General features: G+C 41.5%; 1 protein-coding gene across 1 annotated transcript in view; it reads left to right on the top strand.

Annotated features, from left to right (window-relative positions):
• LOC137344689 (innate immunity activator protein-like) overlaps nt 1-17,250 on the top strand; it is a 55,226-nt gene that overhangs the window by 25,439 nt on the left and 12,537 nt on the right. Inside the window, exons 6-9 of the mRNA XM_068007827.1 lie at nt 892-945; nt 2,196-2,457; nt 11,669-11,821; nt 14,825-15,539. Coding sequence (XP_067863928.1) covers nt 892-945; nt 2,196-2,457; nt 11,669-11,821; nt 14,825-15,539 — 1,184 coding nt within the window. The remainder of the gene's footprint in view (nt 1-891; nt 946-2,195; nt 2,458-11,668; nt 11,822-14,824; nt 15,540-17,250) is intronic.

Raw genomic sequence — 17,250 nt, 5'->3', positions numbered from 1 at the left:
CTGAAGTTCAGATTCACCCTCAGCTTGATAACTACGTGCTTCCAGAAACCTGTGGCAATTTTTTTTTCACGAGGCTTTTCCTGCAACCACATTTGTGCCAGCTGGAATCTTTAAAGTGTTACATACCACAAAAGCACAGTAGCACAACCAGAGTTGCCAACCCTCCAGGATTACCCTGGAGTCTCCAGGAATTAAAGATTAATCTCCTGGACACTGCTGCAAGCAACCCAGGAGGAAATTCATACGGCCATTCAAAATACTGTGTGCTTTTTTCATTTTCTTTGAACATTTTTGCTTATTAGTTATAAAAATATTGGAGATGGGGGAGAAAAAAGGCTGTTTTACTTGAGAAATGAGTGGTTGCTGAACGCAACTGCAGTTTGTCACGCAGAGTGTGTAGGGAGAGAGAAATAAGAAGGGAAAAAAGAGGATAAGGTGCAATGAAACCTTGCGTGACATCTCCTCCAGCATCGCCAGTGCTATGACTCTCCCTCTGCCCGTGATAGCCAATATGTTTTCTTCCACAGGGGACAGACAGGATGTGTAGGCGGGCTCGGCCTCCTCTGGTCGCGCCTTCCACCTGTCGACAGCCTAGACCAGGGTCTCCAAAGCTGTGTCTGCCACCAGAGTGCAGCTCCCCATTTAAGAGGTGTTGCCTGCCTTTAAGTGGCATCAGTGAATCTCTAGGCCATGATTTCTTTCTTAATGAAATTGATCCTAGTGGACCTAATATAGTCGAAAAAAACACTTGAAAGTGAAATAAAGCACTTACTGTTTTCCAAAATTATAATCAGCTGGACCTTATTGTTTTGCTTGAATAGAAATGTAGAGAGTAAACACTTGATTTGCTTGCATTAAAATCTCATTTCTCAAAACCTTTTTTGTTTTTAGAATTGAGTGCTTCTGATGACAGTTCTCTATCAGATGCTGCCATTTTGGAAGATGGTGAGTCCTCAACTTGTGGAGTACAAAAGGGTTGAAATTGATCTTGGGTTGTGACGTAAAACACTGAAGTCAATGGAAAAGAAATCGATGGGGTGTAAAACAAGCTGTTGATTCGTTATCATCTGTTTTGTTCCATCGCTCAAGATCAATTTCATGCCAAAAATGTTCATTCACAGCTTGCAAATAAATAGATTGATTTACTACAGACTGAATTAAATTAGCGAAGATCAATTCTTGCCTGTACTTTTAGCTCTTTTTGATACCCACCACAGGCTCCATGAGACAAATGCCCTCCTTCTGTGCTCCAAGCTAAATTTGTTGGTGTCCAAAACTGGGCGTGATTCCGGCGGTGGCAATGAGGACACGCCAGAAAGAAGAGGCCCAAGGACCATTCTAAATTCGTCCTTGGACCTCGTTGGAATAAAACTGGCAAGCTGTAGGTGCCAATTGGCCACCCCGGCACAGCCCCGGTTTGGGCCTTTTGAATTTTGGCTCAGCCTGCAGGTAAGTCCAGGGATGAAGGAAGGAGGCAAACGGGAGGAGAGAGAGAGCAGTATTAATGTGGAGGCAGGAGGGGCACTCCTGCCCCAACCAGTTTAAACAAATTTAGTAAACGGTTACTGAAATGGGCCCTCTCTGCTAAATTCCTCATTTTTGTGTCCATTTCACGCCTGTAAAACCGGTGAAACGATGTTGAATTCATACTCCTATGATTTTATGATAAATATAATCATTTAGGGTACAGTTGTTCTTTTGCGATGTTTTGGTTCTGTTTCTATAATGTAAGTGAGCTGGTATCAGATAATCCAGGCAAACAAAATTTTAGTATAGCAGGCAGTTGATATCCCAAGTCTCTTAACTCCTTTTGGTTTGCAATGCACAATTTCTGTAAATTTGACTTGACATCAAATATCACCAACTGTACAAACTTTCTGCACAAGAAAATGCTGTTTTTTTCTGTTCAAAGTATTCTGAAGAATAACATCAGATTTACCTTAAAATTATTTAATGTTTATTCATAATCAATAGCTTGATGTTTATATTTGCTTTTTATTGAACATTTTTAAGTGAGCTTCACAGATACTTTTTAAAACAGTGAGCTCGCTGGGCCAAAAGGCTCCCTAATTTCTTATGTAACAAATTTACAATTCTTTTATGTCTTACTTTAATCAAAATTAAACAATCCTGTTAAATATCTAAATGATTCTTTTTGTACAGCTTTGATCCATGATATTGTTTGCTTTCCACAGATGAAGTTCGTCTTCACAGTCACCATTCATCAACAGAATTCTTGACAGCTTCGCGAGTGTTGCAAAGAAATAGCTCCCCACTGCCTCCTCTACAGTCCAGCAGGCCGACCCCACCCCAAACTCTGGAAGGACTTTCTTCAGTCTGTCATCAATGCAGTGACTATGAAAAATCACCTGTCTCAGACACAGCATGGAAGGAGTCTAATCTGGATGAACCATATGAGAAAGTGAAAAGAAGCTCCTCTTTAAGTAGCAAGTCAAGGTAATGCTTGCGTTTGAGTTGCCTATTATCTCTCTATTATGGTTGTTGACAGGATGCCCCTAATCTGACTCATGCAGTTCATCATCTGATTGTGCAAAAAAAAAGTTGGAACAGAAACTGAACCTACATCAAAGATTTAGCAATATGGCTAAAATGTCCACATTTTTTCTCTAGATTCTTCTTGTAATGTGTAAATGTGATGTAATTTTTAATTATTTAATCAACAGTTCCCTCTTACAACAGTCCTGTAAATGGACCTCATGTTCCCTGAAGCATAGAGGCTGCAGCTCTGCAGTTTACTGTCCCTGGAGACACCTTACACCCTTCAGGACAAAACACTTCTAGTGCCACCTGCACATTATTTCTCTCCAAGCCACTCTGGAAGATGGTAATATCAACACACTACGCTCAAGCTGGGCTAAGATTCCAAATGAACTAACTAATTTATTTACAGAAATTAAACAAGACAGACACATACAGAACACACAAACTGATATAATGACAGTATGTGGCCTAATATTTTAAAACTACACACCACTCCTGACAGTAGTGAATGTAGTCACAACATCCTTATCAACAGTCTGTAACATGCTCCAGCACTCATTCTCAGTTTTGTTCCATTCCAGATTGCACTGTGGTTCCCAAGCTGTCATGGTTCAGTTTTTTTTGCTAAAAGGTTTAAATGTTCCATTAGCCTTCAAACTGCCTGGAATATATATTAATGATTTAATGCTTTATCTAACAATCCCATTTCTAGATTGAATGATCCACAAATGTGTGTTGTTCACACCATCCAGGCAAGGCTATCTCCCTGAAGCTAGACAGGCTGTGGCAATGGCCATTTTGGACCTTGCCCAGCTTCAGTTTTAAATTCATACAGAGCATAATATGTTAATAAAGCTTGTTCTACCTCTATATGCCAATATATAGTGACAACACCATGGAATTTCTTACATCAAGTAACACTTCATTACTTCCTTCTGTCACACTATTTCCATCATGCCTGCCTATGCTTTTCTGTTATAATTTTCTGTCACAATTAAACTTACCTGTTCTCCAACCTTGGTCTCTAGGTAGGTGGTAACAATGCTTGCTTACCTCTGTGAACTCGCAGCTGTGTCTCACGGATAGGTGGTGTTGTGGGTGCCCGCAACCCTGCTCCCTTTCTCCTCCTTGCTGCTACTACCTCTCCACTGCGAGAGTGCCACCTGCCATAACCCAACCATGAGCCCCCGCCACTACCATGTTCCAACAACAATGTCCTGACCTCATCCCATTGTGACCTCCTTAAATTAATCTTAAGACCACCCTGGCAGTGCTAAAAGCAGTGACTGGGAACTCAGTTTATAGCACTGTAGAAGGATCTTGGGGTTAGGTTGTGGTGGATAGGGGCCCAGGCAGGAGGGGCTCCAGTCGCAGTGGGATTGACCAGTGCAGCAAGTGGTGGATTTATTGAAGGGGGTTAATAAATCCCCCCCTACCACAAATAAATCTCCTAAAATTACCAGATACCATCCTCACCACCTTCTTTCTCTCCCACCCTGAACATCCATACCTTATGCCTCCCCCCCCCCCCCCCCCACCAAGAGGTGCTCCCATATTCTACAACCACTTCCCAATGTTCCCACACCCACTCCCAAACCCCAACACTACCAACCTATATGAACCACCAACTTTCCACTACTGTTGCCTGTAATTCGTATAACCTACCTCCTACCTATTTGCAACTTGGAACATTTTCTTTACCATCTTCTACTTTATCCTGAGATTTAAAAATAGATAAGAAATAAAGTTAACTACATAGTTAAACAAACTTTTAATAATAATCAAAACTACTGGTTTGTAGTTTCCATGCAAATAGGCACATAATCTTACAATTCATGCCCAAAAAATATCACTACCACTCTTACAATACTTAGTAATAAAAATGCAATCACTGTGGCCCTGATTCTGCATTGTATGTTACAGATCACAAGCAGAACATTCTCCAACTCACTGTGAGCAACACCATGGGAAATCCGCCAGTTTTAATAATTCCCTTTTAACATTCGTAGCTTGAAATTTTAGGGGTTTGTTTCAAATTCAAACAGGGACTCTTGGAATTTTAAATCATCTTGGAATTTTAACATGACTAACCCAGCTATTTGTTATTGGATATAATGTCAGATTGAGCAAGCTTTTGAAAAAAGGAAGAAATGATATAAGTTGAGAGTTTGTATTGCAGTATAGAACATGAATGTTGTTGCTATGCAGGCCATTCAGCGTCATACACAAACAACACAAGACTTTGATAAGATGGCTCACTTATGACATTAACAGCCGTACAATATCTTAAACTTTAAATTAATTTCCTCAAAAGTGTTGAGCTTCAACATGCCTATCATGTTCCACTCATCCACTGTTAAACTTAAGGAGGATCAGTTTTGGTGTAAACTACCTGCTGTTTATGTTTATTCACTTTAATTCTAGTTCCTGAAGCCTAATATTTTGAAATAGCAGTAATTTTCGTTCATATTTGTTGCCCCCTTTCCATTTTTTGTGCAATATTGAGACCACAGAACATGGTAATGTCCTCCCACACCTCAGTTAAACACACCTTGGAAATCAGAAATCAAGAGACCATTGTGTAGTGTAACCATATCAAATTTGTCTGACACCAGGGCCTGGATTTTAACTTGAAGCCGGAAAAGGCGGGGGGCGGGGGGGAAGTTTATCGGATGTGAATCCCGGAAGTGAAGTTGGCGGGTCAGAATCTGCAATTCCAACTTGAAGGATAAAAATATTACTTTCGGGTTTCGTGCCCGGCAGCCAGCCAGATTGACAGGCTGGCTGCTGGGAGGGAGGGAAAGCAGCCGGGCGAACATCAGAATCTTCGGGGTTTGTATGAGGGAGGTCAGGAAGAGATTGGGATTTTGGGGGTTGGGTGGGGCAGTCAGGGAGAGATCAGGTTCTTGGTGGGTTGAATATGGGGGGGCGATCACGGTTGGGGGGTGGTGGTGGTGGTGAGAAGTGGGCCATCGTTTGGGAGGTGAGCAGTCAGAAATTGGGGGACAGGTCTCCGATATCGAGCCGAACGCAGGGGTCCAATCATGGCCGGCAAGCTTGTTGGGCCTGGAGGAAACACTCCTGCTCCTCCTGGCCCATAAGCAGTGCAAAATAGGCACTGGCCTCATGATCCAGCCCTTCCTGCCTCCTTTTCACTGGCGAGATTCACGAGCTCTGGGAAACCCACACCGGAGGCATTTAATTTAAAGGTCAGTAAAATTCAATTTAAAAAGGCCTCATTAACATCTTATAAAGGACATTAATTGCTGCGATAACTACCCGCCCATCTGAAATAATTAAGGATCCGACTCTGGCAAGTAGGCAACTCACACGCATCCAAACATGCCTCCGTTAAACCCGGAAGTGGTGCATTGGAGCCAGGTAGCGGTCGCACTTGGAAAATCCATTATTTTAACGAGCCACCAGCCCCCGCCATTAACCAAAACGGAAATCTGCACAAGTTGTTAGTTTCTGTTTGAGTTGCCAATGTCTGTTTTTTCTATAGCTGTGAACCAGTTTTGCATGCTTTGACAGCATATCATGTAATCATGCATCCTGGAAGAATCTGTGAGTAAACTGCAATATATGTGACACTCTTGTGGATTATGCACTGGAAAGTGGAGTGATTATGGAATTAAATCCTGGAGCCAGTTTAGCTGGTGTATAATTGAAATTAATCTAAGCAGCATGGACTGTGCAAAAATAATGGCTTTACTTTGGCAGGTACTTGATAATTATTTTTCTGTACATTTCCTTATTTCATTTCTGATTAGCGTTGCTATTGTACAATTTTCCTAACAAATCATGTGACAGCACAGCATCTAAATCTGGTTAATGATTTCAACCTCCAGTTTGAGATTATTGTGTACTCAAACACCGATCCAATAGATTTGTAACTCTTACTATTTTTTTTTTGACAATCCTCTGCTCATTCCAATATTCGCATCAGAACTTGCAGTAATATACTGTATGTATAGATTATTTTCCTTCAGTAGAAAACATACATTTTTGTGGGAGTTCTCCGGATTTCCCACCATGACTTCGGCAGAGGATCGGTGAGAACCTCAGAAATAATAGCATAAACAGTTGCTTACATCATTTCTCCAGGTTTTCCACCTAGCTTCTGTCGAGGTTGTGATGGGAAATGGAGGAACCCCAGTGGAAATTCCACCCCATAATCATTAGCAAACAATCTGACAGAATCTGTACAGTACGGTCTGGTACAAAGGAACATTTATAAGCGTAAGAATTTTCAGGAACAGGCTAACAGCGCAAATCAGACAGCAACTGACGTGAAACCCCGAAGTGAAGTTGGCGGATCGGAATCTGCGATTGTAACTTAATTGAAGTATAGGAATTTTACTTCCGGGTATCGCGCCCGGCAGCCGGCCAGATTGACAGGCTCACTGCCTGTCAGGAGGGAAAGGAGCCGGGGAGAGGTCAGAGTCTTCGGGGTTTGTATGAGGGAGGTCGGGGAGAGATCCGGATTTTTGGGGGCCATCGATTGGGAGGTGAGCAGTCGGAAATCGGGGGGCAGGTCTCTGACATCGAGGAGGGTCTCGGGCAGCGAGGGGTCTCGGACATGGGGGGGCGGGGTGGAGACAGCCGACTGTGGGGGTCCGATCGTGGCCGGTAAGCTTGTTGGGCCTGGAGGAAGCACCCCTGCTCCTCCTGGCCCACAAGCAGTGCAATAAAAGGTACTTACCTCATGATCTGGCCCTTTTCACTGGCGAGATGCACGAGCTCTGGGAAACCCACACTGGAGGCATCAAATTTAAAGGTCAGTAAAATTCAATTTAAAAAGACCTCACTAGCGTCTCATAAGGACATTAATTGCTGTGATAACCACCTGCCCGCCTAAACTAATTACTCGCACGCATCCAAATGCCGGTAAAACTGGAAGTGGGCGCATTGGAACCGAGCTGCAGTCGTACTCGAAAAATCAATTATTTTAATGACCCGCCCGCCCCCAACCCACCCGTTCTTGGGGCTTAAAATTCCCCCCCAGGATTAACCAAAACAGAAACCTGCACATGTTGTTAGTTTCTGTTTGAGTTGCCAATGTCAGGTTTTTCTATAGATATGGTTTTCTGGTAGAATCTGTGAGTGAACTGAAATATATGTGACATTCTTGTGGATTATGCACTGGAAAGTGGAATGATTATGGAATTAGACTCTGGAGCCAGTTTAGCTGGTGTATAATTGAAATTAATCTAACCAGCAGGAACTGTGCAAAGGTAATGGCTTTACTTTGGCAGGTACTTGGTAATTATTTTTCTGTACAATTCCTTATTTAATTTCTGATTGGCATTGCTATTGTACGATTTTCCTAACAATTGCCAGCGAACACACATGCGCAGTTAAACGTGAAAATCTGGAAGCTGCTGTCTGAGATGTGCTGCCGCTCCATAAGCTGCATGAAAATGGCATCTCGCCATCTAGCTCCCTATTCAAATGTTTTGAACAGCATGAAACGCCTGTACTGACGTATTAGACAGACTAAATTCACCACAAAATGTTAGGGCTTGTCCATTCCAGTCTAAGTACCCTTTTAACGGCATGGTAAGTCTTACTTACTGCCAAACAAGCTCTTTGGCACTGAAAATGAACTCTTACAAGTGCAGAGTCTCATTAATTCAGCTTCTAATTGTTATTGGAGATTTAAAAAAGAAATTTAAATACATTTTTTTTACTTTTATCTTTCTGTCTCTTTTATCACTCTCGCTTAATCCTATCTTTTTTTCCCTCTCTTTATTTTGCTTTCTGTACCTGATTTGACATTTTTCTAATTCATACTATCCCAATAAGAGTCTAAATGGGATAGAGGAGCAAAGCGATCTAGGGATACAGATACACATATCACTAAAAGTAGTGTTACAGGTTAATAAGGCCATAAAAAAGGCAAATCACGCACTGGGTTTCATTTCTAGAGGGATAGAATTGAAAAGCCGAGAAGTCATGTTAAACTTTTATGGAACCTTGGTTATACCACACTTGGGAGTACTGTGTACAGTTCTGGTCTCCATATTATAGAAAGGATATAGATGCATTGCAGAGGATTCAAAAAAGATTCACAAGGATGATACCAGAACTGAGAGGACATAATTATCAGGAAAGGTTGAACAGGCTGGAGCTCTTCTCTCTCAAAAAGAGAATGCTAAGGGGTGACCTGATAGAGGTCTTTAAGATAATGAAAGCGTTTGATAGGGTAGATGTAGAAAAAATGTTTCCAATTGTGGGGGAGTCCAAGACTAGAGATCATAAATATAAAATAGTCACCAATAAATCCAACAGGAAATTCAGGAGAAACATCTTTACCCAAAGAGTGGTAAGAATGTGGAACCCGCTACCACAAGGAGTAGTTGAAGCAAATAGCATAGATGCATTTAAGGGGAAACTAGATAAGCACATGAGGGAAAAAGGAATCAAAGGGTATGCTGATAGGGTTAGATTAAATAGGAAGGGAGGAGGCTCGTGTGGAGCATAAACACCGGCATAGACCAGTTGGGCTGAATGGCCTGTTTCTGTGCTGTAGTTTCAAAGGGCTCAATTTTAGGGGGCAATTGCGGGTGCGTTGGGGGTGTGGGGGTTCTGAAAATCGCGGAAATCCCGTTCGGGTTCGGAAGCCGGCTCTAACCCGCCGACTTCCAGGTTTCTCAGGGACCCACCTGTGTGTGCGCGCGGGCGACCTGAAACCAGAAGTCCCGCCGGCAATTAAAGCTGGCGGAATGACAGTTAAAGAGCCAAATGTACCTCATTGAGGTACTTACGGCACTTTACTTGTGACAGATTAAGTGATTGTAACGATTTTTAACTTACCTGGGCGGCTTGCCCACTGCTTCTGATTCACAGGCGTGAAGGGCCGGATCAGGGAAAAAGAAACTAAATAAATTAAATAAAAAACCATAGAAGGAAGTAAAAACACAAAAATCAACCAACCTTTGCACCCTGCTCCGATGTCCGATGTCTCCCTCTCCGATCGCCCCCTCTTCACTCCTCTTCTGTCATCCTGATCTTCCCCTCTCGCCCCTCCCCCCCACCCCGGATCTTCCATTCCAGCGCCGGATGATGTCGCGCGCTCTTTCTTTCTCTTCCTCCCGCCCCTCCCACCCCCACCCCCAGCGTTGCAGCTCCTGTCAATCAAGCTGACTGCTGGGCGCGAAACCCAGCAATCAACATGCGATCGCACCACCGTTGCAAAATCGACCCCAATGTAACACTTCCTGGTTCAGACTCTATGCTGCTCATTAACGATTCATCAATCTGATTTGTTAAGGAGATACATAGCTGCTTGCCCTGTTCACACTGGTCTGAGATGCTCTGTAGAGGGCGACACAGTGTTTGGATCTCTAATTTACAGTAACTTGCTGTGCAAAACCCCATAAAAAGTCTATGGGCAAATGCAAGTCAACGAATGACTGACGGAGTTCGTTAGCTGCTCACAGCAAAATCTGGCCCATTAGGTCCAAATAAGTCCTTTTCCCTTACCCACCTTCTCACCATTTCCCTCACCCACCTTCTCACCATTTCCCTCACTTCCTTCTCTCTCTCCGGAAGTAAATCCAATTGTCTCCTGAACCCTTTTAAATTCTCCATCAATGGGTTTACCTGGTAACTTATTCTGTAAATATTACTTTTTGGGTGACAAACTTCCATCTGACTTCCTAATTTTTAAACACAGGTTCTACCAGGCAGTAAACCTCATCTATTGTAATCAGTTCACATCAGGTGTTCATCTTATCGTGGTCCGAGTTCCTCTTCTGACTATAAAGGCACTTCAGCCATGACCAGAGAAACTGTTACAATGAGACGTCTGTAGTTTTTCACAAAAAGTGTTGCCTTCATTCTTTTCACTTGATAAGCCAACATGTTTGCAGTTTAAAAAAAGTGTTCTGGTGAGAAAGAGAGGTTATCAGATGTCAACCACAGGTATCTGTTTACCTGGTTTATTCCCTCATATTTCTAGTTTTGGCAAAACTGGGATACATTAAATGCCATCTTACTCCTGCTGTCTGGGTTACACTGTTTTCCTCAAACTCATAATAATAGTGTGTACATGATTACACATGTGCAGTGGTGCTTCAAGTTTCAAAGGACTAGGGCATACAGTCTGTTTCATTTACTCACACATGTTCAATCTACTTACCTGCTTGAACCTACCAGTCTATGGGGGGGGGGGGCGGGGGGCGGGTGGAGGGTTGGACACATGGCAGAATGTAAATAGGTTTGAATACACATTGTGGTTTCATGATACACATTTGTTTTGCTGGATCCTGCTGTTCGGCTGGATCTGTCACAGTGCTGTTGCAGTGTCAAGCCTCCTACTTCATGGGTCTTACTGAAAGCAGAACAACCTAATCAGAGCAATTTGGCTCTTTTGTTCTAGGATTTTCACACCCAGTGTTTGGTACTACAGGCTATGGTGTGAATGTTCTAACATAGATGTGGAGATGCCAGTGATGGACTGGGGTGGACAAATGTAAGGAGTTGCACAACACCAGGTTATAGTCCAACAGCTTTATTTGAAATCACAAGCTTTCGGAGCTTTGCTCCTTCGTCACTCACCTGACGAAGGAGCAAAGCTCCGAAAGCTTGTGATTTCAAATAAAGCTGTTGGACTATAACCTGGTGTTGTGCAACTCCTTACATTGGTTCTAACATAATGAGGGCTTGATGTATTCACAATTTAGGCCTCTTCTCAAAGCACTGAACCATTAGAAGAGAGCTAATTAAAGTTTGAGTCATGTTAAGCCCTTCATTATTTTTATTAAAAGAAAATTAGACAAAGAAAAATATAAATAAGATAATATTGATATAAATTTGTTGGGAAATGTAGGAATCTGAAAAAGTTTAAATGTGTGATATTTATAAGTGACTTAGTAATAATCACAAATGATATTAGTGCAATAAACTTCAGATTATTTTTGGTAGAATGCAATACTGTAAATGTCCAGTATTATCTTAAATGAAGCTGGGTGTATTACTAAACCCATGAAAGTTTGGCAGTTCAGGCATTGTGTATATTCTATTTTTCCCCTTTATATCCCCCTTTATGATGGTCCATTGACAAAAAATTCCCCAACGCTTGTCGAAGAATTTATGCAATTTAACATTTAAGAGGTACCTGTATTTTTCCATTGTCAATTTTTTTTTCTAAACTTTTCAGCAGTCCAGCAGTGACTCCATCGGATTCTGTACTGGGTGATCTTCCACCTTTTCAGTTTTTTGCAATGAGGAACAGTCCTTATCAGAATCAAAACTCAGCAAGTGCACCATCAACCCCAGAACTGCGAGGACGGAGCCACCATCAAACAATGAGGTAGGAAGGAAAGAGATAAATGTTATTATATTTGATCTAATAACGAGAATCAGTTCTAATCTGACTAAACACTACATGCAAGTATATTGTAAAACTCGGAGTAGGAGCCACATAACTCATCTGCGGGATAAATATCGAATGATTTGCCAGCAAATCGTGTGTGTGTGTGTGTGTGTGTGTGTGTGTGTGTGTGTGTTTAAGCCCTCTTGTGCAAAATGCTTATGTGTGAAATTTGATCCAACTCTGAATACCTACAGATTACCTTAGACATGCAACATCAAACTAGCCAGGTTCAGACATCCAATTTACACCACAACAAAAGAACTTCAGACAACCCATAAAATACATCAAGCACCACCATCTGTCAATTAGGGGATTCATTTAAAACTCTCAACATTTGCATCAAGTATTAACAAATAGTCCAACATATTAAAACCAAAATGTCCCAAAGCAATTAAACTTCAATATTCTTGAGCCTAGGAGTTAAAAACTTTGAATATATATTTAGTTAACAGTGTGATGTAAAGCATTACTTATATTTTGAGTTTCCATTGACACCACATAAACAGCACCAGGATCCTGACAGTCAATTACAGTCTTGCATTGGACACTATTCTTTATTCTTATATTTTTTTTCTGGGTGATTTTATTGTGCTAATCAAGGAGATGGATGTCAGTCCTGGGAGAATAGACTTATTAGCACCAAATACTTCCAGGTCAGGCATAGTACAGTGAGATGCAAAGTCACACTTCCTCTACTCTGTCCTAACCCTGATCTCAATAAAGCCTCCCCCTCCCCCACCAACTCATTAGTGTGATTTCCCCCCCCCCCCCCCATTTCCTATGTCAGCCACTCTTATGGCCTCTCTGAAGGGATTGCTAATTTGTAGAAGTTATAACCCATTTAGAGTAATGGTTCTGCACTCACTAGGAATTGGGTGGGCTGTGCGTAAATTGATATCACAGCCTACAAGGAATGGGAAGCCTAAAAATGGGACAAAACAAATGATGGATTTTTAGAAGTAAATTTGGGGAAACCATTGGCTTTAAAACTAGTGATCTTTACTGGACAGATAGACGATTACTGGGAGGTGGTTGGGGACACACACAGACACAACGGTGTTGGTCATGGTGACTACACTGTTTTACAAGAATATGAGCATTGTACCATGCAAAGCACAATGTATTATTCTGCCGATAATGGTGCAGCTGTGTGTCCTTTTAAAGCTTAATGGTCTGATTCCTGTGCCCTCCTAAGATCAAATGGAGGTGAATCCCTTTTAAGCTGTTTGTTGACCCTGGCTCTTCCCCAAGGTAGTGTGATGGACTCAAAACTTTTTTTATATAAGTATGTAATTGGAATTTGCAGAGAGATTAAAAAATGTAGTAACAGCCCAGTTATTATACTCCTGCAGCATTTATTATAGCACAGTGGAAATACCAGAATCAGCTAAACTCAGCCACATCAAGGGTAGCAGTTAATTGTGAGACAAACACCTGGACTATTTGATGGGAGTCTAACATTCTGTTCCTATAGCGACTAAGCCACTTAATAGTTTTATTTTCAGAGATCAGGAAAAAAAAGACACGACATTTTAAAAAAAATCTTTTACTTTAAAAGTGTGGCATAGAAATTTGCAGTGTGATAGCTGATATGTGGCAGACAGATCTCAAAACATATTATATATTTGGATATACTAAGACAGAAATATATTATTCCGGTCGACAACTGTGCTGAAGAATAACAGCTAACAAGATAGAGGAGGCAAAATTCCTGTGGTGGTAAAGTGTAGAAGATCACTCACTGGGTAAGGAGATTCACCAGGTTTCTAATCAGTTTATACCCTGGCCCATATTGCGCTCTGGGCAGACGGTCATGTCTTCCATCCATTCCCCAAGCCTGCTGCCAGCCATGTGGCTGTGTCAGGGTATTTTCCCGTTACCCCAAGAATTCCACTCATTGCACCATCCTTAAACTCACCGGAAACCATGCCTGCTCAGAGCAGGTGGGGGCTCTGTATGAGCCCTAGACATTTCATTAAGCAAACAATGAAACATAACCAATCCCAAAGAGTATCGCTTACCTTAGAACACCAGAACTGATTTCATTTTCTGCAAAGATTAAAAAATATTGACTCAGCGTTTTATCCTTTTAAGGTCCTTTTGGCTCCCTCAGTCGGGTCAGCAGGGTGCCGCTTTGATTTTCCACTTCAAGGCGGGTGGTTCTGTTGCGCCTCTTTATCCATGTACTGCCCACCTCAAATGTTAGAATGACTTCATCCCCGGGATTTGGGACTGGGCTGACATCTTCAGCAGTTGGTGACAGTGGCACATTTCCAGCAGGGCAGCAGGGACCCCAGAATTTCGGGGCATGGAGTCTTTATGGTATTTTTGGATCGAGCGTCTGTGTCCGTTTGATTTCCAACATGATAACTCTAACCAATGTCAGGAATGAGTATGGAGAAAGATAATCAAAAACTTCATGAAACACAATAATTCCTGCCCTGCTGGGAACAAGGGGAATGAGCTTTACAAAAGTACCAACCAGGGTTGAATAATGGGGACAGGTAAATATTCTGGGGTTAGGCTGATTACATTTGAGGGTCACTGAGAAATTATGCAAAATTTTCACTCAATAAATTAAGTGAGTGGCGTAGATTATGTGTGGTCTGTGGAACAAATAAGTTTCACAGCCATCCAGTTCCAAGCTTTCTTCTATTTATATATAAAAATGGTCTTGGGTTTTGATTAAAAAGATAAACTTTTGCATTGAGTTATAGTTGTTATCTTGAATGTACAGTAGCACCTTCAGACTTGGGCTGCAGCATTACAACACAGACACAGACACTTCTGTAAGACATGGGCTAACAATTTACTCCTATAGTGTCCTTAATCTGAAGTCAATGGTTTTGTGTTTATAGACAGATGATAGATGAGTATTTTGTTAAGGTCAATGTGAAGTTAATAGATCTAACTCTTTTTACCTTTCTTGATGCCAAACAGATATTTGGATGTGAGCCCTTTCCCAGCACCGCCTGATCAAAGAGGCCGCAGCCTGTTTCCCCAGAGAAGACCCGCAAATTATACAGTAATTGTGCCAGATTATCGTGCTGCTGGAAATAAAGCTAATGATAGCTTACACGTGATGCCATACCCATTGAGCGGATATGCCAGCTCAGAGTCTAATAGCTCTGGAACCTCAACTCCAACATATATTCCATCACCTCTTGAATATAATGCAGCAGCAGCCAGACATTGGCAAATGTACAATTCATCTGCAAACACGGGAACACCCATATTACACGGTACTGGACTTTACCAGTGTAATCCAAGCCAGTCTTTCTCCCATTACAGAGCAGTTGAGCGCACAGAGGGAAATGCAGCGGGCCATATGTGGGAAAATGACCCAAATCGACAATATACCACTGTGCAATACTTAAACCCTCCACTGTACAGAGAGTGCCAATACAGTGATGAGAAAAATTCACTGACCGTGCAGCGAATTACTCCATCCCACTGCAGGATCGTACGGACTCCCTCTCTAAAAGAATACCCTAACAGGGGCTTGCTAAGGGAAGTCGTATCAGAGGAGCTACAATCATGGCACGAGCGAACCAGACAGAGGAATGGACGGCCTCACTCACTGGACAGACGTGGTCCACGTACACAGAGCAGAGGTCGAGAGCAGTACATGCACTGGCCGGCACACCCTATTCAGGTGAGTCTGCTCAAAAGGTGCCAAGACAGATTTCTAGAGGACAGAGTGCATCAAGTAAATGAACTAAAAGCAATCGATATACCTCAATATAATGTAAGTAAAATTAAATAATGAGTTCCTACAAAGCAGAATTTCAAATTTATATCATTTCTGATTACATGTATAAATGGCTTAACATCTCGTGAATGCCAACCAAATATTTCATACCTATTTTGTACTGAATTGGGCAGAAATATAGACCCATAGACCTGGTTTGGTGATTTTCATTGGCTGGAGCATTTCTCGGCCATGGTATAATCTCCTGTAAAAGATGCTTCTTGTCTGAACTTATTTTAAATTTCTTGCTGTGGATCTGAAATGATTTTTGAGACACTTTGTAGCCAACAGGTGGACGAGATGAAAAATCCAGTCATTTTAACATGTTTTCCTAACATGACAGGTCATATTGGCATTAGGGATGGCACAGAACCAAAATAAAACAATGAGGATGTGGAACTGAAAATAAAAAGAGGGTTAGGAATTTTCATAATGTGTCATCGTCTAGTGACTGGTTACTGTTACAGGTTTAGAAATTGTTTTTTTTTTAAAATGATGGCAAATTACTGCATCTCACACTGTATACTATCAGATCTCTCATGGTTTATTAATACTTATATATCGAAGTTTTTTTTCTACTAATTTTCTCCCCTCCTCTTCTCTTCTGAAAAAAGGGTAAATTTTATAATTTAATTTTCCCATGACAAAAAGAAAGAAACAACTTGAACTTATATAGCGCCTTTTATGGTCGCCCAATGTCCCAAAGCGATTCACAGCCAATAAAGCACTTTTGAAGTGTGGTCACTATTATTGTAGGGAAATGCGGCAGCCAATTTGCACGCAGCAAGGTCCCACAAACAGCAGTGAAGTAAACAACTAGATAATCTGTTTTAGTGATGTTGATTGAGGGATAAGTATTGGCCAGGAGACTGGGAGAACTCCCCTGCTCTTCTTTGAATAGTGCTATGGGATCTTCGACATCCATCTGAGAGAACACACTTGGTTTAATGTCTCATCCAAAAGACAGCACCTCAAATAGTGCAGTACTCCCTCAGTACTACACTGAAGTGGTAGCCTGGTTTATGTGCTCAAGTCTCTGGAGTAGGACTCAAACTCATGACCTTCTGACTCAAAGGGAAGAGTGCTACCACTGAGCCAAAGCTGACACCTAGAACAGCAGAATTCTACAAATAGCACAATACTTGTCCCTCAGAAGGACTCATACTGTCTTTACATAAATCTGATTCAATTGAGAATGGTTTCTTGCATCCTATACATTACAATAGTGACTACACTTCAAAAGTACTTTGTTTGTTGCAAAGGGCTTTGGGAGGTCCTGAAATCATGAAAGGCGCTATATAAATGCAAGTTTTTTTTTATATATAGCTAATTCATTAAAAAACTGTCATTGGGTGCTGCTCAGTAGAATATTTATTGACTTCCTTAAGCCATTATGTTTCTGTTCATTTTTAATTTAGTGAAAGGACAAACTAATATACAATGGGATAGAAAATTGCTGTAATCCTGCCTCAGTTCCAGTTTTTACAATCTGTGTACACTTTTTTTGTTATCTTAATAATGTCCTTCCTGGAACAGTTTCAAAATCTTCCACAAACAAAATCTTCCACAAACTAAACAAAACCAAATGTATGCACCAGAGTTTTTAATTAATTAT

Source organism: Heptranchias perlo, chromosome 27, assembly GCF_035084215.1.
Source record: "Heptranchias perlo isolate sHepPer1 chromosome 27, sHepPer1.hap1, whole genome shotgun sequence".
Classification (NCBI taxonomy): domain Eukaryota; kingdom Metazoa; phylum Chordata; class Chondrichthyes; order Hexanchiformes; family Hexanchidae; genus Heptranchias; species Heptranchias perlo.
Note: the sequence above shows the minus strand (reverse complement) of the source record. Positions and strands in the feature narration are given on the sequence as shown.